The 24,996-nt window shown below is 41.7% G+C and overlaps 2 protein-coding genes and 1 long non-coding RNA gene across 6 annotated transcripts in view; 1 reads left to right on the top strand and 2 right to left on the bottom strand.

Moving 5' to 3' along the window:
• MAST2 (microtubule associated serine/threonine kinase 2) overlaps positions 1-2,284 on the bottom strand; it is a 199,668-nt gene extending 197,384 nt beyond the window's left edge. Inside the window, 2 exon segments of the mRNA XM_052801576.1 lie at positions 1,884-1,913; positions 1,915-2,284. Of these exon segments, the coding sequence (XP_052657536.1) occupies positions 1,884-1,913; positions 1,915-2,073 (189 nt within the window). The 5' untranslated portion in view covers positions 2,074-2,284.
• A 233-nt stretch (positions 2,285-2,517) lies between these two features.
• LOC128148162 (riboflavin-binding protein) lies at positions 2,518-24,616 on the top strand. 3 transcript variants are annotated; one of them, XM_052801689.1, is made up of 9 exons: positions 2,518-2,647; positions 3,420-3,498; positions 4,713-4,864; positions 11,677-11,709; positions 12,571-12,728; positions 13,450-13,549; positions 14,699-14,827; positions 20,116-20,227; positions 24,272-24,616. In XM_052801689.1, the coding sequence occupies exons 5-9, from the start codon at positions 12,590-12,592 to the stop codon at positions 24,506-24,508; spliced, it is 717 nt and encodes a 238-aa protein (XP_052657649.1). In that variant the 5' UTR covers positions 2,518-2,647; positions 3,420-3,498; positions 4,713-4,864; positions 11,677-11,709; positions 12,571-12,589; the 3' UTR covers positions 24,509-24,616. The 3 variants fall into 3 exon arrangements, with proteins under 3 accessions (XP_052657649.1, XP_052657650.1, XP_052657648.1); XM_052801690.1 differs by lacking the exons at positions 2,518-2,647; positions 3,420-3,498; positions 4,713-4,864; positions 11,677-11,709 and adding an exon at positions 11,727-11,833; XM_052801688.1 differs by lacking the exons at positions 2,518-2,647; positions 3,420-3,498; positions 4,713-4,864; positions 11,677-11,709 and having other exon boundaries at positions 11,869-12,728.
• Positions 3,588-19,864, bottom strand: LOC128148163 (uncharacterized). 2 transcript variants are annotated; one of them, XR_008237198.1, is made up of 5 exons: positions 18,947-19,864; positions 10,960-11,205; positions 8,684-8,843; positions 6,954-7,025; positions 3,588-5,507 (listed from the first exon to the last, which is right to left on the bottom strand). It is a non-coding gene; the product is annotated as an uncharacterized LOC128148163 (long non-coding RNA). The 2 variants fall into 2 exon arrangements; XR_008237199.1 differs by having other exon boundaries at positions 3,588-4,910.
• Positions 24,617-24,996: the final 380 nt, after the last annotated feature.

Genomic DNA, 24,996 nt, shown 5'->3' with positions numbered 1-24,996 from the left:
AGTAGAAGCTTTCTTAACTTTAGCTGCAAAACTCCTCGACGACTCCATCACACTGAATACTCGCCAGCACGTAAAGATCTGTTCCTACAAGTCACATCAGGTCTTAGTCAGAGCACCCAAGCTAAAAACAAACTGGCAGTATCTCCCATTAAAAAGCCTTGTGCATCTCAAAAACTGGCACTTCTGAATTTGCAGCCTTTCCTGTTTTACCATGTTAATGTTGTTTTGGTGAAGCTTCCCGAGTGTTCAATACACTATATGGTACGTAGCGTGTTCTGTATGCATGACTTGTAAAAAGTTTAGTTCACAGCTACCAAGAATGGAAATAATTTCCTCTAATTTCCATGTCAATATCATATACAATATGTCAAAACAGTATAACACCTTGCTATTCCATTTGATAGCTCTACCAACCAACAACTATTTTAACGGACAGTTGGGAAGAAACTAAGTCAGCTCTTCTGCTTTCAGATTATTATTTTTTTCCTGAATAAGGATATTAGTGTTCTTTAATTGTTTCAGGAAGTGATAAGCATCAAAAGCAGCAGCACATCTTAACCACCTGGCTTAACAAGGCACTGGAGAATAAAATATAAAATAAAAAATTAAAAAAATAGAGCTCTCTTCTTCCAGGGCCCAGTCCGAGGAATCTCTGTTAAAGAGATACCCACTAGTCAAAGCCAAAATACAAGTCTCCTATAATTAAAGGAGCAATGCAATGCAGCTTTTCTAGAAAAACCTAAGAAATTAAAAAAAAAAAAATAGAGTAAACCTGTGCATCTACAATAATGACATAAACTTCAGTCACCCTTTTGACAAGAAAAGTCGAATAACCTAGTTTTTCACTTTGCTCCTAAAAGTGGCAAAACAAAGCAATGAATTACTGCATCCTGGGAGTCTTCATACTTGTGATACTTTCTCCTTCTCTTCCAAAAAAAAAAAAAAAAAAGCACATTAGTTGCCATCTACATTTTTAAACTGCTAAGTCTGATCCCGCATTTTTCTCTCTTGTAAAACTAGGAATATGAAAACACATCGAAACAAAGTTTAAGATCTCTTGGGTCTCTGATCCCTGTGACCCTAAGCAGCAATCAGTAGATCCTTTTTTTGTGGGGGTGAAAGACCTAAAAGCAGATACATTGAACTTAGGCACTCTCACTTTTAAGTGAGCCTATGCATTTTCGAATATCTGCAAAGGTATGTTTCCTAAATAAACCACCACTTCTTGCACTAAGAATTAAGACCTAAGAAATGCTGGAAAATGCATCATAATTAATGTCACAATTAGGAGTGACCTACAGAAGGTTACTAGCAAGAAGCATTCTGTAATTATTACTACCAGCGAGCACAGAACACGAACTAGACTTCACTGCATCCTCCCTCGCTTCTTCATCGGTGTGCAGGCAGGACTTCTGCCACCCCGACGACTCCCCCACCGAGCTCTCAACGCCACGCCGTCAGAACCCTGACACACCGCCACATCCACCCCTCCCTCTCCCGGGGCCATCTACCTGAGGATGCCCACGTCACGTGGGAGGATGCTCGCAGGATGCAGCCTCCCCCCAGGCCGACCCCTCCCGCCGAGCGCAGCACCTCGCCTCTCTCCGACCCTCCGCCTCCCGCCACCCCCCGGACACTCTCCGCCCCCCCACCCCCCCCGCGCCGCAGCCGCGGGAGCCCCCCGGCCCGGGCCAGGCGCACCCCTGACCCGCGACTGCGGCAGCCGCAGCCCGGCCGGGCGCGGAAGGCGGCACCGCCGGGCGCCCCCGCCCGCCGCCGTCCCCCGCCACGCGGGGCGCGCGTCTCCATGCCAACGGCCGCCACCGGCCCGGCACGGCACGGCACGGCCCCCCCTCCCCTCCGGCCCCACGACGCGGCTTTACCCTCTCCAGCGCCTCCCGGCAAGGCGCCCCCCGCGGCCCTGGCGTCCTCCGGGTCCTTCCTGCCGCCGCCCCCCAGCAGGGTGGCTCTCCGCTCCGCCGCGCTGGCGGCCACCGCCCGCCCGGGCTCCCTCCGCGGCGGCGGCGGCGGCGGCGCCGCCGCTTTGTCCCCCCGGGAGCGGCCCTTCCTCATCGCGGCGGCTTCTCCTCAGCGGCGGCTGCGGCACGACTCGGGCCCCCGCGGTGCGGAGCCGGCCATGGCCGGCGGGAGTCACGGAGAGCCGGGGCGGCGCCGCCGCCACCGTCGCCGCCACCACCTGCGCGCGGGGCGGAGGGACATGCCCGCCCGCCGCCGCCGCTCCCGCCGCCCGCCTGTCAGGGAGCGCGGGCGCAGCGGCTGCCGCGGCGCCGCCCCCCCCCCCCCCCCGCAGCGCGCGCGCGCGCGCCCGGCCGCTGCCTATCGCGAGAGCACCAGCGTCGCGGCGGGGAAGAGGCGCGAGACTTGGCGGGGAGGAGGGAAGGAGGGGAACGCGCGAGACTTGTCACGAGGGGCGGGCGGGAGGTGCGAGGCGGGAAAGGGCGCGGGGCGCCTTGGGAAGGCAGCGGGCGCCGCTGAGGCAATGGCGGTCTCGCCGACGGGTAGCCGGGCCCCGCACGCTGCCCCCGCCAGCCTTGCGCGGCTCCCTGCACCGCTGCCGATGGGAACACACGCAGAAGGGAGGAATACACCGCGGGGGGACCACAGCAGTCCGGCAGCCTGGCTCCCGGTAGGCCTGCCCGGGCAAGTGACACCTCCGGGCTGCAGATGCTCTGCTTCCCTGCCAGGAGAGGAGGGACAGGGCTGCCTCGTTGCGGTCGCAAAAGGAGGCTCAGAGGTGTAGACTGAGGATGCACAATGCAGTAGTGTCTCCGGGGGGACGCGGGGGGGGGCAGTGTTTCTGCCCCCATCGTCATCATCCGCGATCAGCTCAGGTGTCCAGCAGCAACCGGCTTCCGTGTCAGTAAACTCTTAACTGCCCCTGGAAATGTAAGGTGAGCGCAGGACCTTTCCTGTGGTGTCACCAGTAGCAGGTAGCATTTGGGAAAACGCCACACTTCTTTGTCCCAAGAGGCCCGCCGACTCCTCCAGTGTGATATGGTGGGAATCAAGCCCCAGCCCCCAGCAGCGCTGGGGTGACTGGAGCCTCTCTGGGCAGCCCCCAGCCCTCTGCAGGAGCACTGAGGTGCAGGAAGACGTTTACCAGCTGTGCCATCAAGTGCTACAGCCCACTTTTTCATGGAGAGTGGGATGGCATCAGGAAGCAGATTAAGATGTAGTTCCCTGTCTCAGTAGAAAAGATAAACCAGCAGAGATTCATTACCTCAAGGAGTAATCGGAGCATATATCATCATCTTGTGTTTCATCTCAACAATTCACAATCTCTCAACATTTTTGTCTTTGCAAATTATTTCCTGAGGGTATAAGTTACCAGTTTCGGGATTCATTTTTCACAAAAGCAACTTCAAAGTTGTCCCTTTTTTTCACTATTACATAAACAGGAGCCTTGCTACTGCTGCAGAGAAAACAATTCCTCCTCCCTTTTTACCAAGCTGAAAAGGCTTATACGTCTTCAATCAGGTAATCTGATTTTATAAATTTTTTATTTGTTTTGTACAAAGAAAGACAACAAAAATACACTTTCAAACGATTTATTAACGTAGATGGGTGGGAGCGTTTTTAACTCATTATTAAGAATATTTAAATTCTTGCTGAAAACTATTTCAGGATGCTGGATTAGTCACAGAGATTTTTTTCCATCATAATTGTATATGATAGAGATGGACAACCATGTGGAATTTCCCAGCTGGGAATCCTGCCCTAACTAAATGTAAATAATGCAAATCTATGGAATCTTGGCATCCGTGATAATGTGAGTCTATTAGGATGGCACAGTGCCTCATCATAATTTGGCTGGATCTTTGCCCTGTTGCAACATAGATGCCAATTAGTTATTTGTTGGTTATGGCCTGTGGGCCACCTTGCACTGGCTTACACCTGTTCGCTTCATGTGCCAAAAAAGAATTCATGAATACGGGAAGAAAAGTCACAATGAGAATTTGAACAACACTACCTGCCTTTGAAACATATTAAAACCAAGTCTTAATTGTTAGCTTTAGATAGAATTGCAAATAATTGCCTTCTGGTTCAGTATTTTATGCAAAACAATTTAAAAATCTTTTTGATCACTCCGAATCAAAAAGCCATTTGGGGGTTAACAGGACATTTTACTTGTGAAAAGATTGCATTTGGTTTGCTTCTGGATTATTTCCTTCTCTGTTTAATCCCTGTTTTGTATTTTGGACTCAAGATATCTTTCCAATATTTTTGAAACAAAAGAACAGTGAGGTTTCGTGTTGAAGGAATAGGAAAAATATTCCTCATTTTACTGATTCTCCCATGTTTTTTCCATTTAAACTCATCACTGAATATGACCTGAATCTGCAGACCAATCTGAGTGACCTGATTTTTCTTTTCCGTAAGAGCTAGTTTTCTGAACTTGGTTTTTTTCCAACTTTAAATAAAAGTGAACGAATCATGAGAGGCTTGGCAGGTAAAAGGGGTACAGATGAATGAGACAGAGCGTGGTGTGATGTGCCTACAATCACAGTGTTTGTTTCCAGAAATATCTGTCACATCCAAAAAAAGATAGAAGAGTAATTAATAAAGGCTTATAAAGGGGCTGATTCTTATGTTACCCAGACTGACTGACATGGAGCAAAAGCAGAGAGAGCTTCTGTAGCTCACTTACTGATACTCAGCTAATACTCAGTTAATTCTGTTTCTCTTTGCAGTTCCAGATACTTCCTTTCCCTGGCTTCCACCTTCCATTTTCTCCATATAAAGAAGGTCTCAGCATGCCCTTCTGGTTCAGAAGGTAGCTGGAACAATGCTATCCAGGAAGAGTTCTCTTCCATTCTTCTCTAGCTGGTTTAAAGGGACTTTGGTAAGGCAGAACACAGAGTCTAGTCCAGCTTATTCCATAATGTTTTCTGAAATTACATAAATCCATCCGCAGCATTTTTATGACTGCTGAGCACACAGCTACAGCAATAATTCCTCGAGCTGGAATAGAGGTACACAGCTTGAAGCTGTGAGGTTAAAACCTCTTTATTCCAAACAGAATAGAAAATGCTAAATAGTAGAAGTCATTAGGATGCTGCTGATCAAGAGAATTTCCTCTACAAAATGAAATACTTAACTTAATCATTTGAATTCCTATTAAGTTTGAACATTTAGCAAAACTGATGCCACACAAAACCCAGCTGATCACCTATTTTCACTGTTTCCACGGCAGAGCTGCATCACTAATGCCACCAAACAAGTATATTGCTAAGGCTTGTCATTTGTCATTCTGCTCACAATATACACATAATCTTCACTCTCAGTATTTCTGCTCTGTATGAGACAGAGGAAATGGCTTTAGTTGTTTTGCATGTTAAGCTGTCACTCACCTTCTGTTAGTGACCCAGTTCTAATGGTATTCACAGAGAAGTTTTGGTCTTTACACTGGAATACTAATGTTTGGCAATTGGCAATATGCAGTCAGCCCGGAAGACGGCACGGTACTTTGGGATGTTGTACTATACCTGCATAGAATGTCATTAATGACAAGTAATTATACAGGCTGCACGTCATCGCCATGACTCCTAGCTATTTCCTTAACTTCACCTCTGTGACAGCATTCTTTTTTAAAGATTCACAAAAAAAACCAGCTTGATACAACTAAAGAATACCAGTTATGAGCAAAATAAAAAATTAGGGTAAAAAAGTAGTTACATGAACTGCAGGAAGAGCAAGACTTGCTAGGAAATGCTTTGACTAAGACTAATCAATTACTCTTTATAGAATCATGCATCCTTTTGTTCAGCAAAAAGCAAAACACCAATCCCTGCTCTGTGAGGCTATCCAAGAAACACATGCTCCCTGCATAGCTGAGAACTGCAGCCACAGAGTACAGCTCCCCACCACCACCCCTAAGCTCCAGGGAAATGGTAAGAAATATAGGATTTTCCAAAAGAATGCAGGAGATTTAGTAAGTCTGGGACCTTGACACAATCTAGGCAATATTTACTCATGATGTGAATCTAGTGAGGTCTGCTATTTGAGAAGTTCTGCATTAGACGTTTGCGTAATTGATAAAAATACTCGTAGTTACATGAGGACTTTTTACAGGAAGGATGTAAACCCTCATGTTTCAAGGCACAAGCTAATCATTGAATTAAAGAGGATTAGGAAGAAATTTCTTACAGGCAGGTTATTCCATAAAAGTATATTATACAGTATGTTATTCCAGTGCATCTTCACTAGAAACTACTACTATTAGTCTCAGGGACAGAATAATGAAGTAAACCAACTGACAACCTGGTCCAGGATGGCAATTACTATATCTATATATAACAAAAGTCCAGTCCTAACTGGATATGATTTGCTTTCCAATTGTTATTTTCCTTCTTTATATACCATGAAGGACATACATCCTTGTCTGCAGTGATGCAGTATGTCAGAGTGACAGCTCTGCACTGCTGTAACCTTGTTCCAGATATATTTATGTCTGACAAGGAAGTAGAAGATGTAAATATGCAAATATATGTCAGGAGTTAAAAGTATGTCTGTGAGGTTTAGGGAGAGCTTACTGCAATAGTTAACAGCACTTCTTAGCAACAAAAGGTCATAAAACACATTATAGCTTTAAAGAGACAGAAAGAGACCAGTGAATATGCTGCTTTCACTGTCAGCCTGGACTTGATTGTACAGCAATTGCTACAGTTGAGCTCTTACTCCTAGGTGTTAACAGAGTACAAATTACATATGCATATAAATATGTATATTTGTGTGTATTTCTGAAAGGTCCAGAAAGGGAAGCACATGGGGAATGGAGAGATGCTGGCCATCAGGAACAGCATCAGATCCTAACTGTTGTCACCCTCTCTTTGAGCACCCGAAGATGAGTTTTAAGGAGGGCTGGGGGGAGGATTACACATAGTTCTACTGTTACTTGTGGAAATGCCTCCCAAATATAAGATGACACATACATGGAAGCCATGGAAATCCAACAGGTGTGCAGTGGAGGCTGTCATCGAGACACTTCAAGAGACTTAATGGGTCTGTATTGAAAGAGAACAGACAGAAAGGGCTTAGATAAACTGAGAAGGGAGTTGGACGTGAAAACAGTTTTTGACTGATACAACAGAGAGGGGAGCCTTTTGAGGGACGCAGAGAGAGAGAGGACGCAATGTAAAGAAAGGTAGTGGGAAAAAATACCTTTTGCATGAGTGTTGTGGTCAATTTTCTAACCACAGATTCATCACAGGGCAATGAGTCAAGCTATCTAGAACTAATATGACATGTATGGGAGTCATTCCTCAGGAGATGTCTGCAGAGACACTACATGGATCTCAACTGTGTCCTCCTTAAAATTCATCCCTGCTGTGATACTAACAGGAAAAGCTCAGCAGTGATTAGTCTGGTGGTTTCCAGTCACTGCCTTTTAATATGTTGACCAGTATGATCTCACTGTTACCTTGTGCTTGCATTATTTGTTTCTTCTATAGACCTGTCGGCCCTTAATTTTTATTACAAGGTGTTCAACATAACAATTAAAAAAAACCCCAGAATGCTAACACAATGGGGCTTAGAGGTTGCCAGTTCTGACTTAAAGTACTGCCAGTCCTACCCTCCCCTATTTGTCTCTCTCATTGTGATACACCACCGTTTTCCTCACAGCAACACAACTCTTCTACAGCTGTGCTATAAACTGAATGGGGAAATTGATTTGGCTAGAAACACTGGAGGCAGGGGGAAGTCCTGGATTTCTTTTTGCTGGATCAGTTCCCCCATCTGGTTGGGTGCACAACCCCATCTGGGCTGTGCCAGCACAGTGGAGGGAAAGGGGCAGTACAGGATCAGGGCAGAAAAGGAGGCTGTGGGACATGGCCATCCGTAATCCAGTATTGGCACCAAGTACTTTAAAACGCTACATCACAACTTTACGCAGGGACATCTAGGCATTACCTCTATACAAATAATAAATACCCATAATAAAAGTGTAAATAAATTTTTTTTAAAAGTATTCATACTCCCCTAAGAAGAAATTAATCATTCATAAGTGATTGTAGGAAATTCAATCAAATGTTAATAGTCTAAATTAGAAACAAGATTGCAGTTGGTTAATTCTGGAGTATAGGTCAAGCTGGGCCCAGATTTTCTTTGTCAGTCGTGAGAGCCCATATCACACCACACAGTCAGTAGCTATCCAAACCAAAGCCCATTCTTTGTAGAAAAAAATAACAATAATTGTTAGTGGTTCAAGGAACCTCACAGTAACAGACTAGCAGAATGTGAAAGGCAAATGAAAGACTAGGGCAAAGGAAGAGCGTTCAGTTATGCTTTCAAGAGGTGCTTTCAACTCAATAATAAGCTAAAACAAGTAGGTTTTTGTCCCCTTTAATTTTGAAAAACTTAACATGGGGCTTAAAATAACATTTTTACAATGATAATTTTGTTGTTTGGGCTGTGATTGCTTTTTAAACCTACTATTCATTAAAATATGTGCTTTTTTTTTTCCCACTGACTCATTCTCTTGGTTATATAAAATTACTGGTGCTTTTGTCATTCCTGTGCCCTGTTGGAGAGCTAGCTCAGCAACGTCTGTGTACTCAAATAAAGCAAGTAAGCCTTACTTCGTGCCATGATGTATTCCTTACACAGACAAAATGAAAGGAGAAATCCCAGCCCCACCAAAGTGAACAGAAACAAATCACACCTTAAATTCAGTAGAGTTAAGATTTGGCCTCAGTTTTTTTTCCATAGTCAGGAGTGCCAGACTGAGTCCATCTGGAGTGTCACCCCTGGCATTCAGCTTGACTGGTGACATGATACGTTCAGCAGAGAGACTTGTGAATATGAACTCTTGGTTCTGAAGTCTAACATAGTGAAAGTCAAGAATGTATACTTAACTGATCATCAAATAATGTGCCCTTGTTGCAACTTTAAATGCAGTTCTGCAAAGGAGCTTCAGGAATGACACTAAATTAGATAACAACCTGTGCTCCTAATTACATTTCTTGTCACAGTTAACGAGAAAAACAATTCCAACTTCTGAGCTTGCAGGCTCACACTGAGATGTGAGGAACAAACATTAATTTCATTAGCACGCATTGCCATCTATAATAAAGCTGTAACAGGCCAAATGCTCTAATTTACGCTCCTGAAACTCTGTCTCCCTCCGGTCATGCTGTTGTTACACTTTCAGGATGCCAAGAAGGGAAATGGATCTGGCAATTGTCACTGGTTGGAAGTGCAAACATTTTTTCCCTTAACCACATCAGCTTTGCAGAGTTACCGAGAATATAAAACCGTAAAAGCTTACTTCAGTCATTAAAGAGATCTGACTCACAAAAGAGGAATCAGTATGTTGAATTAGGAGATGTCAGTTGACATAGTTACTAAACTGATTGCCAGAAGCTGGGAAGTGAGCAACTAGCTTTATTTTTTAAACAATTTTTCCCCCGATTTTCTGCTAATGGCTCTTGCCAGAAGGAAGTTGCTCAGGTAGATGGCTCTTGAAACCTAGTATAGCAGTGTTTGTGGTTTTGGAATAGATGCATACTTTTACTAGTATCATAGGCCACTATCAATTAGATCATCAGATGATAATAATAATAATTTAACGTTGTGGTGCCTGAATTGCTGTCTGTGGCAATATCTTAACATCACGCATGCTTTAACTCTCTCTTAACAACATGCATGTTTTAACTGTAGCTCTTGAAAAGATTAATAGAATAGGGCACTGATATTCAAGTTAAAATTAAATGGCAGTAGGAGTCTTAAAAGTACAAGAACATCACTGAGTACTTGAAAATAAGTTCAATTTTAACAAATAAAGCATGGGAAGGGGTAAGAAACTTCCTTTAACGAATGTCTCAGTATGACATCACACAAAATAACTAGCCAGAGAATACTTTAAAAAAAAAGAGTCAAGATTCACTTCTCAGGTGATGAAGATGTATAGCTGAGATCTCTAAAAGCTCCTTAGCCTGAGCCTGCTTGCATGTATTGCTAACCAAAGCCAAGTCTGAGAAATCACAAACATATGACAATTTTCCTGCCTGCTGTTAGAAACTGTGCCTCATCTCCCAGCAAGTGATCCCATTTGGCTCATACTCAAAGCCTGAAAGAGATCCCAGTTTCCTATAGCTTAATATAATTTGTATGTCAATTCAATTAACAGAGGCATTACAAGAAACCTCCTGGCATGCTTACACCTTTACAAGCGCGCATATATTTTATGCAAACCAAGCAGTAAGGCACAGAGCATGTACTATTTCTGTGCTTTTTACCAGGCTGGCTAGCCCATCCACTCATCACAATGTTGAAAGTGAGTGTTCATATTATACAGTGGTCTTTATTTTGTATGAATACACAGATCCAAGTGCCGAGCAGTATGCACGAATCCTTTACTTTACAAATCAGCAAGGAGCTCCCTGAATTTCAGCCAACACTAGATCAAGCCACATGAGGTAAAGGCGTGGGTAGTAAGCTGTTACATTTACTTCAGTTTCTTCTATAGTTACTTTATGCCTTTTTAAACTTGCCTTAATTAAATTCATTCTTTAAACTTGTCTTAATTAAATTCATTCTGGAACACAAAAATCGCTCAGTTTCCACTGATCTGGAAATGGCTCTTTTTAGGCCAGTAATCTTTTGCCTTGAGGCACTTACTAGAGCTAGGATAGGAATCGGTGCTTACAGCTTATAGAGATTGTTTTATTATCATGCTCAGTGAGTTTGCTCAATGAGATTCATACCACACTTCCATTATGCCAATGTTTGTTTTTTCAAGCAAAAAAGGTTTGTAAATAATGGCCCCAGAGTATTATCTGACAAACCAGTGTTCTGTTTTAAACACAAAAACAACAGATGCTACTTTCCTTATGCATCTAAGTAATTGCAAGGTACTGAGTGGTGCTGCTCTTTACAGTAATCAACAAGATTTGATCTATGACAGTAAGTGCAACTATTTGTAATCACCATGTCTACCTTATGCGATGGTTTATGTTCAGATGCAGAATCCTCTTTGCAGGAAGCAGATCTCACAATGAAATCCAATCAGGAATCACTATCAATGGTACAAGCAACAGTTTCTTGTACTGCTTGTGACACTGGTTGAAGAGTACATATGAGGCAGGTAGAGCAACCAGAGCAAACAGCAGCAGGTTTTAAAGGGATCTTGTGAAGAAAGAGCAATGACCTGGGAATCGGGAGATGTGGATTCTCTTCCAGGGGCTGCAATAAAATTACTGTGTAAGACAAGGCAAGCCATCACATCTATAGTCAAAATTAAGACAGTCAGGCTGAAATATGAAGCATTGTTTTTAATGTGTCTAATTCAGTGAAGTCATAATCTGTGATAAGAACCCCATGAAACTGTTGTTGAAATTAATCTAATAATTAATAATACAAGGAATCATTGAAAAATCAGGCAGGGCAGGTTAGTTGTATTTGGTATACAGGAGAGCTGTTGTTTTTCTAATTCTAACCTATGTTTGTACTTTCCTCTTTATCAAGTCAACGTTTGCAAGCAATAAAAGGGCATTATGTGCTGGTCATTGCATCTGCTTTTGAGATAAATCTATGTTAGCATTCCAAAGGGTCAAGGAACTCTTCCAGGGCAAACAAATCCTGGAGCACTGATGCCAGATGGTGTGTATATAAAGTGGAAAATGAGAAAAGCAATTTACTGTGTTCCTGTTCCAGGGAGAAGTATCACCCAGAAGGACAGCAAAAGAGGTGAGAAACTACTGAGAAATTGGAGAGACAGTCTTCTATGTAACATGTTGTTTTCTTTATATCTGAAAAGCCTAGGTACATAGAGGAGCTGCAATCCTTATTCAGGCAAAATTATTCCAAAAAGGTAATGGGAATATTTAACTAAAGAATGAAGGGTTAAATTAATAACATGTGTAAAGAATTATGTATTGGTTTATGTAACAGGTTCTAGATTTATCTATATAGCTCACCAGTATGTAGTCTGTCTTTAGAAAAATTTTAGTGGCACAGACAAAATGTTTTTATCTTGCATTTTTGACCAAACTCTACAAAAGAGGCAGAAAATAATGGATCAGATTCTGAAGTATAAATTAGCATAGCCTCAACAAAGGCAAGTTATCAATGTAATTTATCCAGCTCAGGTGCTGACCAGTACTAGCTCACTTGCAGCTGTATTAAATGTGTAATTTCCAAGTGTACAAAACAACTCTGCAAGTTTTAGAACTAATCAATCTTTTCTTCAAATCTAGTGAAGCAGAGGAATGTCTCTTGGAAGGGTTCAAAGATAAATTCAGGTTGCTGTAAGAAATTTAAAATCATTTTCTTAAATACTGAAAATTATAACATGTTTTCATAAATAGCCTGAACTATTGATGGCTTTTATCACTTGCCATTGAACCTCAAAAATATGTAGCAGAAGTATAAGTGTTCAGATATAAGCAAAGAGAAAGGGAGAATGTGTGTCCTAATATTTATGTGTGGATCTTTGCTGAGCATATTTTATTTGGTTATATATTTAGCTTTTTTAAAGCAGTCCTTCCTCTTAATGTTATGGCTTCTCCTAGAAATAAACGATATAAATAAAGACTTCTCTCCATACAGAAAAAAGAACCGAACAACAATGCTGAGGTTTGTTGTCACCCTCTTTGCTGTCATAATGTCATCTACCTGCCAAAAGTACGGATGTCTGGAAGGGGACACCCACAAACTGAAGCCAAGTCGTGAGCCAAATATGCATGAATGCACTCTGTACTCTAAATGTAAGAGTGGTTTAATTTTTGCCAAATATAGTCTAGAAGTACAGCTTTGTACACACTAATTGTTTTGGCAGTTCCCTTAATTTCTCAAAAATATATAAGATGCAGTATATGTTGCATTTGAAAAGCTTCCTTCATTGGCATTTTGCTGCATGCAAACCAAGAGTAAGATTCTGGTTCTTAACAAAGGCAACTGCAAAACTCTCATTTACTTCATTTATTTTCTTTTAAAAATGCTGATGAAGTTTACTTTTCTTGTAGCTCCATCTGCTTAAAAAAGTTTACAGCAAAGATGAATTTGGTTTATTGTGATTAAGTATAAAAATTAATTAATTGTAGCAGACACCAAATAGGAAAGGTTGAAATCAAAATTCTATAGTGAGCAAAGTATAGTATTTATTACATTTCTTCAACTCTCTTCTTATGTTTGGTAGCTTTCAAAGTTAGTATCCCTCAGGATATAACATCTGGCAGAACACCGGTAAAATTCTTGGGGCTCTCTGGGCAAACCTTGAAAAAGCACTGTTGATGCCAGTCCACCTCAGTTAGCATTTACACTGCTACTTCCAAAACCAAAAATGTTACATCTTGAGTACATCTTCTGCTTAGTACTAAGAGACTTTATCATGTTATGAACCAAACATATTCATCTTACATTTTGAGTCTTCCAAATACAGTATTAAAGAAAATCCTTATTGCAAGATCTCTGTTTCATTCCTAACAGCTTCCTGTTGCTATGTAGACTTCACAGAGCAATTGGCTCATTCCCCAGTAATTAAAGTAAACAACAGCTACTGGAACAGATGTGGGCAGCTCAGTAAATCGTAAGTCAGCTTTGATGTTGTCTGTGTCCTGGTTCAATAGATCTGTGCTGTAGCAGCCACACAGCTAATGGTAACTCCCCCTGGAGTTGCTGATGGACAGTCCCTAGGTTGCCCTACAGATTATGCCACCCAGCCTGGTTCCCATCATCTTTTCTCTATACCTGACCAACATCTGACTCTTCTTTTTCTTCTCTCACAAAAGCCCATGAATCCCTAAGTATATATTATTTGTGCAGAAGGATCTATGCCATTTTATCAAGAAAGGCTTACGTTTTTTCAGGTTTGCTTTCAGTATAGAACCAGGTCTAGCAATGCAAAGCAGTCATAAACCCAGTAGGTAACAACCACACCACATCTCTGTAGCTCTCCAAAGCAACCATTACATACCAGTGAGTGTGACCCCTAGTCAATACAGACCAGGCTTCTTCCTTTGTTTAGAAAGCAGGTCAACTAGATTATTAAATCTCGCAAACAAAATGCACAAGTGTCCAGAAATGAAACTTCTGAGTATTTAGAATAAAAAATTCTTGTAGCCCTGTGGGTTTTGTAACCATGAAGAATGTCTTCATAATTAAGATTTTTAGTATCTCATTAGATGTTAGAGCTGTGAAACATGGCAAGTTATAGAAATAAAAGAATGAAAGTACAAAACAATTAAGCAAAAACAGATGTGCAAAAGTAACAGCTATTGCCTGCCACTCCCAGAAGAGCAGCAACAGTATGCGTTTTTAAGTAACTTCAGCTGGGCTGTGGGAAAATCTAAAGATTAGTGAAACCATGAGGCTACAACACAGAAGAAGTTTTGTACTATAGTTTTAAACTACATTTTATTATTGCCTGGAATCGTTCTTGCCAGGAAAACTCAAGGCCTCAAAAGTTTACAGAAAGCTTACACAAATAGGGCTGAAATATGCATGGAAACATTTGTGCACTCTTTAGCTGGCTATGGTAATTGCACGGTCAGAGTCTGTACACAATGCCAAAGGAATGAATTTGGAACCTAGACACTAACGGGGTGAAAGGATGCTTTTCTTTGTTTTTCTCCTAATCTGTAGTATTGCATCCACATCAAAGCAGGCCTAGAAAACTGAGGCTATAGCCTTGATGCTAAGAAACAGGCTTATTTGTGGCTTTTCTCACCCACCACAGCTGTGAAGATTTCACAAAGAAAATTGAGTGCTTTTACCGGTGTTCACCACATGCTGCTCGCTGGATCCATCCCAATGACACTGCTGCTATTCGGTCTGTTCCACTGTGTCAGAGCTTTTGTGATGACTGGTAGGTTCAGCTTTTTATCAAAGTATTTTTATTTAGCTTTAATATGCCTGTGTTACTAGGGTGTCAAGGAGCATGGGTGGATGAACCACAGATCTCCCAGTCAAGTGGCACTGAAATTCGATGGTGTTGCACCACCTTTATGCGTTTTCTCTTGTTCTGCCTCTTCATTTCTTGTTTGCCATCTCTACTTGTTCCTCTGCTAAGCTACTACCCTCAAAATAATGATACAGGCTGAATGCAGGATGGAGTCACTAAACTCTACCAGAGTTTAGTGACTCCATAAGGATGCAGTGCAGTGGCATCAGAACTGCCTGACACGGTGGAGGAACTCTCACCACGTTGACAGGCACTAACAGCAGTGAGGGCCTGCCCACCCTTAGAAAAGTCCATACCTGTGAGTTAGCATTTATGCAGTTAGCATTTTAAATCTAAATACTTGATCATTATATGATACATTTCTTATATATGTATAAAATCATAGAATAGTTTGAGTCGGAAGGGGCCTTAAAGATCATCTAGTTCCAACCCCCTGCCATGGGCAGGGACACCTTCCACTAGACCAGGTTGCCCAAAGCCCCTTCCACCCTGGCCTTGAACACTTCCAGGGATGGGGCATCCACAGCCTCTCTGGGCAACCTGGTCCAGTGCCTCACCACCCTCACAGTGAAGAATGCACTACATAATCATGAAAGCAGCCACTTCCTGTATGTTTTCAATTAATTCATATAACAAATTAGCTTAATTCCTTAATTTTTCACCCTTGGCCTTTTCCCTTCCATCATCCTTCTCTCTAAAATCACTTCTAAAAGCCTGAATCTCAGAGAAACTTGCAGCCAAGTAATGCTAAAAATTTTAATAGCAACGAGCAAGCATAATAGCATTTAATTTTGTTTCCCAAAATATAGCATCAAGGAATCACATTATTTTTTGAGTGCAAGACATGTAGTGGGACAACTGTCTGTCCTTAGTCTTGGCACAGCAGCATTGTATCCAGGTGGGGTACTGAGATTTTTTCAGTGGTCCATATCCAGCATGTATTTCTCCCTCCCTCCTTCCCTCCCTCCCTGTTTTGAGATGTTGGACCTTAAATAATGTCATCACATGACATATAAATCTCAGTCAGTACCATATTAATGTTGTGCCTAGTAACTACAGTAACTTGTCCGTATGGTTAAACTGGTGTGAAGCATAGTACAAACAGCACAGGCTGTGTTCACACTATGGGATTATAACTGCTAGCATCCCTTGAAAGTAATGAACTGTGAATGTCTGAATCCCTTAGGCTGCTCTGAAAATCACAGAAGACTGTTTTAGTACTTCTAAAAATGTTATAAAAGAACTTTTCTTGGAAGCACGGAAAATACAGGACACACAGTAGCACATGGTCAGGTTCTCCTGCGCTGCTCTGTACAGTGCTTTCCCTAGTGGTTACACAACTTGAATGTTATTGACACATGGATCCATTTTCATTCTCATCTTCTCTCCAAGAGCAAAGTCATGTATGCAGTACAGTATTTTGGTAGGATTTGTCTTTAAATATGTCTCCATTGCTTTGTGCCAGAGAAGGAAACAAGAAGCGTAGCTTGGATTTGTAATGGAAGATAGTGAGAAGGGCTGATGTATTTCTTAGCTTCCCTAGAGTTTCCTCTAGTGATGAATTTTATTTCTGTGTTAGGAAACTCCATGTGCCTCAGGAACAGATTTGTTATGCACAGTCTTCCTTCCTAAATTTTTGGTAATCTTCTAAACTGAATCCAGATTATTGACCTCCTTCAAGATGAAGACTGAGACCTTGAATTTGCCTCAGTGCTCAGAATCTCAAAGCTCAGAAGCAAATATTACCAAAATTTGAAAACATTTGGATATTAAAGCATTGGAGTTGCCAGTGAGCTTTAGAATAGATCTAACAGGCAAAGTGAAAGAATACCAACATCTAAAACAAATGTATCCCAAAATAAGTAGGACACAAAGTCATCACCAAACTGCTATATCCAGTGAATGTGTAAAGATGAAGGAAAATATACCCTGTAAGTTTAGTTTGCATCTATGAACTGGTTTAAACCAGCCTCAGTATATGTCAGATTTATACCAAAGTGCATATGGTGGGTCAGTATTACATAGCAAAACTCTCAGTGTCCCCTGGGTATTGCCAGAACCTCCAGGTAGATAGCATTTTTAACTTTTGTTGTTGGAAAGTATGGAGGTGTGTGATTGAGAGCTGCTGCACAGGAAAAACTGACCCTTTTCCAGTATAGAGTCTTCTGGCAGAGAGTAGGCTCTACGCTAAACAAATACTGAACAATGATCTATTGCCCCTGTTGGCATCATAGATGCCTGGCCTGAATCAAAAATGTAATGATGACCCATTACCGTGCATGCTAGTCTGTGTGCCTGCCTAATGCCAATGTCAAACCCATTCCCTCACACTGCTTAAGGCCTGAGGCTAGAAAAGAGCCTGGACAGAATTCCCACTCTTTCTGGTGATTTAAAGTAACATTTTTTCATGTTCTATTCACTGGAGTCCCTTTAGCGTGCTGTAACACTGCTAGTGATGTGACCTACTTTCTCTACATGCCGTGAGTGTGCCTGCTGCATACTGTATGTCTTTTTGTGGCCAGAAATGTGCAGAGGATTCTGAATGAGCAGTGACTTCATTTAAAAGAAATTAATCTGCCTAGCTTGGGGCCTTCCTTTTCTTCCTATTGTCTTAGGTTTCCTTGCTCCCACTAGTCCCAAAACTATTGCTTTTGAAAGAGCCCAATGTACAAGCCATTTTCTGATCCACCTGTAAAAGGGCCCTGTGCCCTTTAAAAGAGAAACAGCTACTTATAAAAAAGGGGGAGGGGGGGGAAGCTTTAAAATAAAAATATCCTGCCCATTGTGCATAGGGAGCTAGTATGTTCAGGGAGGATCTTTTAAGTATTTGCTTATGTTTCTCACAGGTTTTAATTAATGTTTGAAGAAACCACTTATGGGTTTCTGGACAGCAGAAATCAGACTTTTCATAAGTCATGATTTTTCATAAACTTAGCTTCATAATTACTTCCATTGGGATAAAGAAAAACTTGTAACAATAGAGTTATGCCTTGCTACCTGCTTATATAACAAACCACAGAGTCAGGCAATAATCATAATTAGGAAACATTTCATCTGACAATTCAATAGATAATAGTGAATAAAAATATAAATACTTTAATAAACATATTTAAGTCAAATTCCTGAGGAAACCAGATGCATAGCATGAATGCCCCAGTTAAGTAAAATTCTGAAATACATATTCATAATTTGAAAAGTATAACTGAAGGTGACACTAATTTCAAAAGAAGCAGTTCTGCTCTCTCCTCAGCCCCAAGGGCTGCTCATTCTTTCCCCTACCCTGTCCCCACCCATGTGTCAGCGGCACTGTCTGAGAGGCTGTGAAGCAACCCTGGTCTGGGAACCCATCAGGCTGAAAAATACTTAGCCAAATAATAAAGGAAACCAAAAAAGGAGACTGTGGGAAGGGCACAACTGCTTTAAGTGGAAGTGCTAGTATTAGGCAGCTCACAGCAGGTATTGGTTGACTTTGCTAGAAAGCAATGAATTTAAGTGCATGCATGAAGTAAAGGACATGCCTACATGGCTTGAAGAATCAAGGGCTAATTGCTGAATCTGATGCTGGTATGTGGAGAGCTCATAGACAGTGATGACAAAAAGTTTGCATTGATGCTCCTAACTGGTGTGCCTTCAAGCAGGCAAAGGGACTAGCATTAGAGAAACAGCTGTCACTGGGGAGTTACCTCTGTGTGTCTTTCTCAGTCAGGGTACACGCAGCAGCTAACAAACAACAAACCAATTATTCTTATAGTACCTAGTCCCAAATCCAGACATGGCACAAACTGGTAGGATCTGCCTATTAGTGTCACTTTATATTAATTTATCAAATTGCAGCCTATATTTCCAGCAGAGCCCCCACCTCTGACAGCAGATTCATGGATGAACACATTTGAGAATACATGTCTCCTGCCCTAGACCTGTTTAGTTCAGGCCCTGGTTACCCTCCATCTGTTACTGCTTTTTTCTCCCACCAAAAAGCCCAGAAAACCTATGTGAAGGTTCTGTGGATGTGCATGTTCTTACCTTTCTGCATATGCAAATGTACTGCAGTGTCTAGTTCTTGTAGTTCTGTGACCACATGACAACCTCATATTTCATTTAAAAATGTAAGACTGCAGCCCTCGTGATATCAAAATAGTTTTGGAACCATGACCCTGGAGAGTAAAAATGACAAATAGAAAATATATCCAAAGGCATTAATTATAAATACCATGCTGAACAACGCTAACTTTTTGAAAGCTGTGCCTCATGGGTTTGGCACTCTCAGTTACTGGTGTGAATAGTCCGCCTGAAGCCATTGAGACTAAATTTAAGTACATGTTAACTGATTTGCAGAAAGTGATCCTTAAGAAAGGTAAAAGCCAAAAAGTAGAACATAAAAAGAAGTAGAAGGAAGGAAATTACGCAGGATAATGGTAAGTCATGAGATCTCTCATCACATAGACCAGCCAGTTGCATACTGTACTCATTCCAGGCCATTTATAGGCTTTTTTTTACATTACCACTTACAAGTTTAAAATAACTTAAAATTTAAAATTTTAGACCTATACCCTGCAAGACTCTTATCCTTCCTCCTTCACTTCAAGTTTAACTTCTTTGAAAACGTCATTCTGAGGCTGACAGCCTATTAGTTTATATGATTTTGTTGTTTGTGGATTTTCCTTATTTCAGTGCATGTTCCTCATAGCAACCCCCTGCCCAGGAAATACCATTCTTCTTTTCCCATATTAATTCATAAATACAAACTTTCCCCACATCTCCTTCAACTGACAGTTCACTCTCAGCGTACCTGTGCTCTGTCACAATATTGAACATCAGTATTCATGAAACTGCCTCCCACACAGTATTTCCTCCACTCAGTAACATCAGCAAACATAACCAAGCAGAAAACACTGCATGAATGGGCGTTGCTCCTCAGAACATGAGCCCTTTACTTAAGTCTGTGAGTATAAAACATAGTGGGTGAACTGTTCGGTTTTCATTGGGATTTAGGTCTTCCTGGCCACCTCTGAGTTTATGTACATGTCAGGCTAAGATAATGTGCACATTTCTTGAAGATCTGTTGCTAAGCTGCACTGTGCAACCATACCACATTACTAGCATAGCCCATGCAGACTTTTTGAGAGGAATCTGAGTCCATTGAAAAAAAAGTGAGAGAAATAACTGTATCTTCCACACTAATCTCCATGAAGGTATGAAGCCTGCAAAGATGATTCCATATGTGTTCATAACTGGCTGACAGACTGGGAATGGGATGAAAGTGGAGAAAACCGCTGTAAGAATAAATGTATTCCATACAGTGAGGTAAGAAAACCTGATCAACTGGAGCAGAAAAAATGGCATTAAGAGTTCTTCTTTTTTCCTGAATATATGGGTTTAAAATGCAATAGGTGAATTATTTTTACTTCAGTCATTTCAAGCCATACCTACATCAAACTTTTTAAGTATATAAATTTTAAAACATTTATATTTACGTAGATCACTTACTCTAAGTATATATACATTTAATTAATCACTATTCATACCACTTGCAAAACAAAACTAAAAGTTCAAGCAGCACTGATATTTTAACCACAGTGGAGTTTAGAAAGTAAAAGATAAATGAAATCTGTTCATACAACAGAGATACTGAGATGCATTTTATAAGGTTCCTTACATAATGTGAGGCTTTACACACCTCTGTCTTTTTGAAGTGGGACATAAGTTCCCAAATCACAAAGGAAGTTTTAAGGTTTTCTTTCCTGTTAGGCATCTTTGCCCTTTTCTCTGTTTTACCTTGTTCTGTTCAAGTCCTCCTCCATCCTCCAAATCTCTCAGTCCTGACATTCTATTTGTCTCCCTTTTGCTCTCCATAGACCTATCATATCTCTGAAGCGTGCTCTCCATTGTGTCTGCCAATGGCTAGGCAGAGCTAACTTTGTTCTCTGTAACTCTGATGGTTCAAGAGCAGCACTGACAAGCTTTCTGAGAGCTCATCCCATCTCTCTGAGAAGGTTTAATGGTTGGGATAACTAATTTTATGAGCAAAAGCGTATAAAATGAGAACTGACAAGACTTACAGGAGCAAGGTTGCCTAGTACCTGATCTGCAGACCTTTCAAGAGTCAGGTAGGATTTTTTCTAGTGACTCAAGTAAGTTTAGCATCAGGGCAATACAATACAGCTCAAAACTGCTACACTTATTTGAGTATTTTTAATAGTTGAACTTCACTGAGTCCATGAAAACTGTCCAAATCGCAGAAGTAAACGAAATTTAAGTGTAGTGCTTAGGGACTGGTAGTAAGGCTTGCAGAGATCTCAGATTCATTGTTTTGAACTCAATTCAAGTGCATGTACTTCCAGAAGTCAGTTCAGCAACTGATATAAGTGGAAGTCACAGTCCAGTTACTGCAGGATTGCTGTCTGCCTTGCAAAAGTGACACTAATCAGAAGGCTCAGGAAGGTGGCCAAAAAACAAATGGGCTGCGGAAACTTACAGCTTAGTTTCCCAGATGTGCTAAATCATCAGTAGTTCCAGATGAAGTGAAAAATGAAATGATAATCTCCGTAAATAATCTCCAGTCCCTGTTCAAACTGTCCCTGGTCCAGAGATAGGAGTTTGTAACCTTGAATTCCCTTGTACTCATTTCTTAAAGAAAATATACCATCTGCAGGGAAAAACATGCAGCAAATCCAGAGGTCTTATCACTTGAAACCAGGCGCAGCTATTCCTAAACTAAATGGAACCACACCCTAAACTGCCCATGTTTTTCACCAAAAATAGGCTTGCATGGTAAGTAAGAATAAAGATGAAGTTTCTTCAGAGAAATTAAAAAAACACATTTCCCATATGAAAATTACATGATATACAAACATTAGACTCGCTCGGTTTGGACTCAACTCATTGAAAAGAAAGTTACTGTTACCCAGAAGCACAAAGGGTTCTCCAATGTCAGAGCACTGTGGACAGATGCTTACTTTCTTTTGATGCCCTCAGCTCATACGGAGGAGCAATCAGCAGCCCTACATTTGACATATGCAAGTGGTTGAAAGGACTATTTGGACCAAACACTGAATATGAAACAAATGCTGAATATTAAGAATGCACAATGGATCATAGCCAGTTTTAGCCTGGCTAAAATGAGGCACATTTTTTCATTGTTCTCCCAGCTGAGTGCTCCCCAAGCAATGTTAATGCACAGACTGGAACATTTTCCAAAAAGCTGAAGAATCAGAATCCTTTGCAGTAATTTAGGGACATGTTTGGTAAATGGGCTGTGAGCACTGTTTGTTTGCTGCAGCATTCTGGCAACACTCTGATCTTTAAGCAGAGTTAGGAGGAAGGTAAAAGTAAAATTACCAATTTAGCAAGTAGAAGACCATGAATACATGTTACAGAACCTGTGGGACACAAGAACAGGATGTAGCCATGTCTCTTGCATACAGACCTACGAAAACCCACGTGACAGCTTTGAATACTTTCTGGAATGGTTAACTAAAAGCCGGTCGGAATCCAGGAACTGTACAGGAGCTGGAAGAAAATGTCTAATGCTGCTTAAAATGCAGAAATAGTGGGAAAGAAACAGCTAAGATCTGCCTGCCCTGAGAACACAAGGAGAGAACTAGATGCAGCAACCTTTCAATTTCTGAGCCTACATTGCTCCCAGTGCACTAGCCAACCTCCACACTCCTCTTCCAGCAACTGCAGCATCCGTGGAGTGAGCCTTGGCTAGAGATGGTGTGAACTGAAAAGCTATTTTACAGACTACAGAGTCTTTGGGGCTGTTTGGAATGGACTCTTTATTATTCACAAAGGATAGATTTCTAAGGCAAAAGTGGTGGTTATGATTTCTTCTTACTTGCCTTCCTGCACAGTACAGGTCAACATAGTTTTTGCATGTGGGGAGGCAGGGAGACACCTCATAAGAAGAACATCTTGTGGAAAATAGGTGGAGCAGAAGAAGCTGCAGGACAACAGATGCCCAGTCCCACTTCCACATAATAGACTTAAATCTGTAATCATTCATTTTTTGCACACAGAGCAGCTTCCATGCAGAAGTCTCCCAGCCAAAAGACAGGGCACCTTCTCCGAGATTCGCAGTGTCAGATCTTTATATGAGCTGGAGATGATGGTAAACCAGCACACCATCCAGAAATTACAGCACTAAGAGAAACACTGTAGGATTAAAGAATCAGCATCATGTGCAAGGACTACTTGTACTATTACAGATGAAATATGGCTTCTTTTAGAGAGATGCTGGTGACGTGGTCAAGGTGAATCAGTCAGCAATGGAACCCAGCAGTCCTGCTGCGTGCCCCACTGTTTCAGTCATTAACACTCCCACTCCTTAATTCTCAAGGCTTCTACTCCTGCCATCACTCCCACCCCCAACTTCATTCTTAGCTTTGCTTCTGGGGGTAAATCTAAAGCTTCCTTTACAGAATCAGAGAAGATTGAACTTCAACCACAAACACATGGGAGAAATGCAGGCAAGATAAAGTGTATATCCTGCCTACTTTGTGGCTGGACATGATAACTCCTAAGCTAATACTCTTTAGGCAAACTCAAGCTGGGCGGACAGAAGGTTGTCACAACGTGAGCTTAGCAAACAAGAAATATCTTTGTTGTATGGTTGTACAGGTCCTATGACACAGGCCTTACAAAACAATGTAGTACCAAGAACAGGACAGATTTACTTGGAGAGAGTACAAGAGGCTGCAGTTTACAGTTTCTTGAGCCAGAAAGGCTGTTGCACCACTGCACACAGCACTTTGGAAGCTTGAAGAAAATTTACTTTCTTCAAGCAGTTTCTATGTCCCTTTTCTTTGTCTGTGAGGTCCTGCCCGGTCATGGTGTACATTGCAGCAGGCACAATGAGATCCCATGGAGCTGTGACTTCCCTGGGCTGTCTCCAGCCTGTAGATACAAAGATTGCCATACTCAAAGCACTGCGTGGCACTTTCAGCACTACTCAGATGCTGAGACATGTCAGAGTGTCCTGACATGCTACAAGTTGTACATCCTCTCACACACAGCTTTGGTCTGTCAGACCCAGAAACCTAGCTGGGCTGTTGGCCCCAGGGTGGAAACAAAGAGCTGGCTGTTGATCACTTTGCACTTTGTATAATCACTTGCTCTCACAACGGGCATATCTCTTTTGCCAGTTGTGGGACTGGATAACATTTTAAGATATCCCAGAAGTGATGAAGCATGGCACACAGAAAGACAGTGAATAACTCCAGACTGCTTTTTTATAATCTAGTACCAATTTTTAAGAATTGATGAATGTTTATCAGTTTGATACAGACTGATTTTAACTCAATTCTTTTTAAATGTAATTAATTGATGCATTTCTTATTTGACACACAGATGTATGCAAATGGGACTGACATGTGCCAGAATATGTGGGGGGAGTCATTTAAGGTGAGTGAATCCTCCTGCCTCTGCTTGCAAATGAACAAGAAGGACATGATGGCAATCAAGTATCTCCTCTCCGAAAGCTCAGAGGAAAGCTCCAGCATCAGCAGCAGCGAGGAACATGCCTGCCAAAAGAAACTCTTGAAGTTTGAGAAACTAAGGGGAGAGGAAGGGGAACAGACAAGATAAATGCTGGTGGATGTATGTCAGGACAAGAGAAGTCATCGTGGAGGCTGGGCTCAGGGCATCACGCCAGCCTGCTTTATGCCTTACTTCCTGGAACATAATAAATCAATGGCTGGTTATATTAATCTTTCTCTGATGTTTTTGCATCTGCATCACAAAGCTCCCAGACAGGTTAGCACAGGTGTAATCCTGTGACTTGAACTGAACAGCTAGAAGCCTGAAGGTAACATCTAGGGGTTGACTTTCAAAGAGAGGCACAGGCAGCTCCTGCTGACTTAAGGTGGAACAGTGAGAACTACAGACCTCTGGAAGGCTATGCTAGTAATGCACCAAATCTTCAACCCAAACCCTTCATTAGCATAGGCACACAGCACTCCTGTTATGAGTTCCTGTGTGCCTAGCTCTGCTCAGACAAAGAAGAAATGCTTCAGGCAGAAATAGGTCAGTGAGCCTGGCTACTGACCACTGAAAATGTATTTATTTTGTAACTC

This window comes from Harpia harpyja, chromosome 11 (genome assembly GCF_026419915.1).
Source record: "Harpia harpyja isolate bHarHar1 chromosome 11, bHarHar1 primary haplotype, whole genome shotgun sequence".
NCBI classification, from domain to species: domain Eukaryota; kingdom Metazoa; phylum Chordata; class Aves; order Accipitriformes; family Accipitridae; genus Harpia; species Harpia harpyja.
This window is presented reverse-complemented; position numbering and strand designations above follow the sequence as displayed.

Bases quoted from the DNA above. Each gene is read 5' to 3' on its own strand.
- LOC128148162 (XM_052801688.1), top strand. From the start codon at position 12,425: ATGTGTGTCCTAATATTTATGTGTGGATCTTTGCTGAGCATATTTTAT. The intron at 12,729-13,449 runs GTAAGAGTGGTT...CATTCCTAACAG, and splicing joins ATGCACTCTGTACTCTAAAT to CTTCCTGTTGCTATGTAGAC. The intron at 14,828-20,115 runs GTAGGTTCAGCT...ATCTCCATGAAG, and splicing joins CAGAGCTTTTGTGATGACTG to GTATGAAGCCTGCAAAGATG.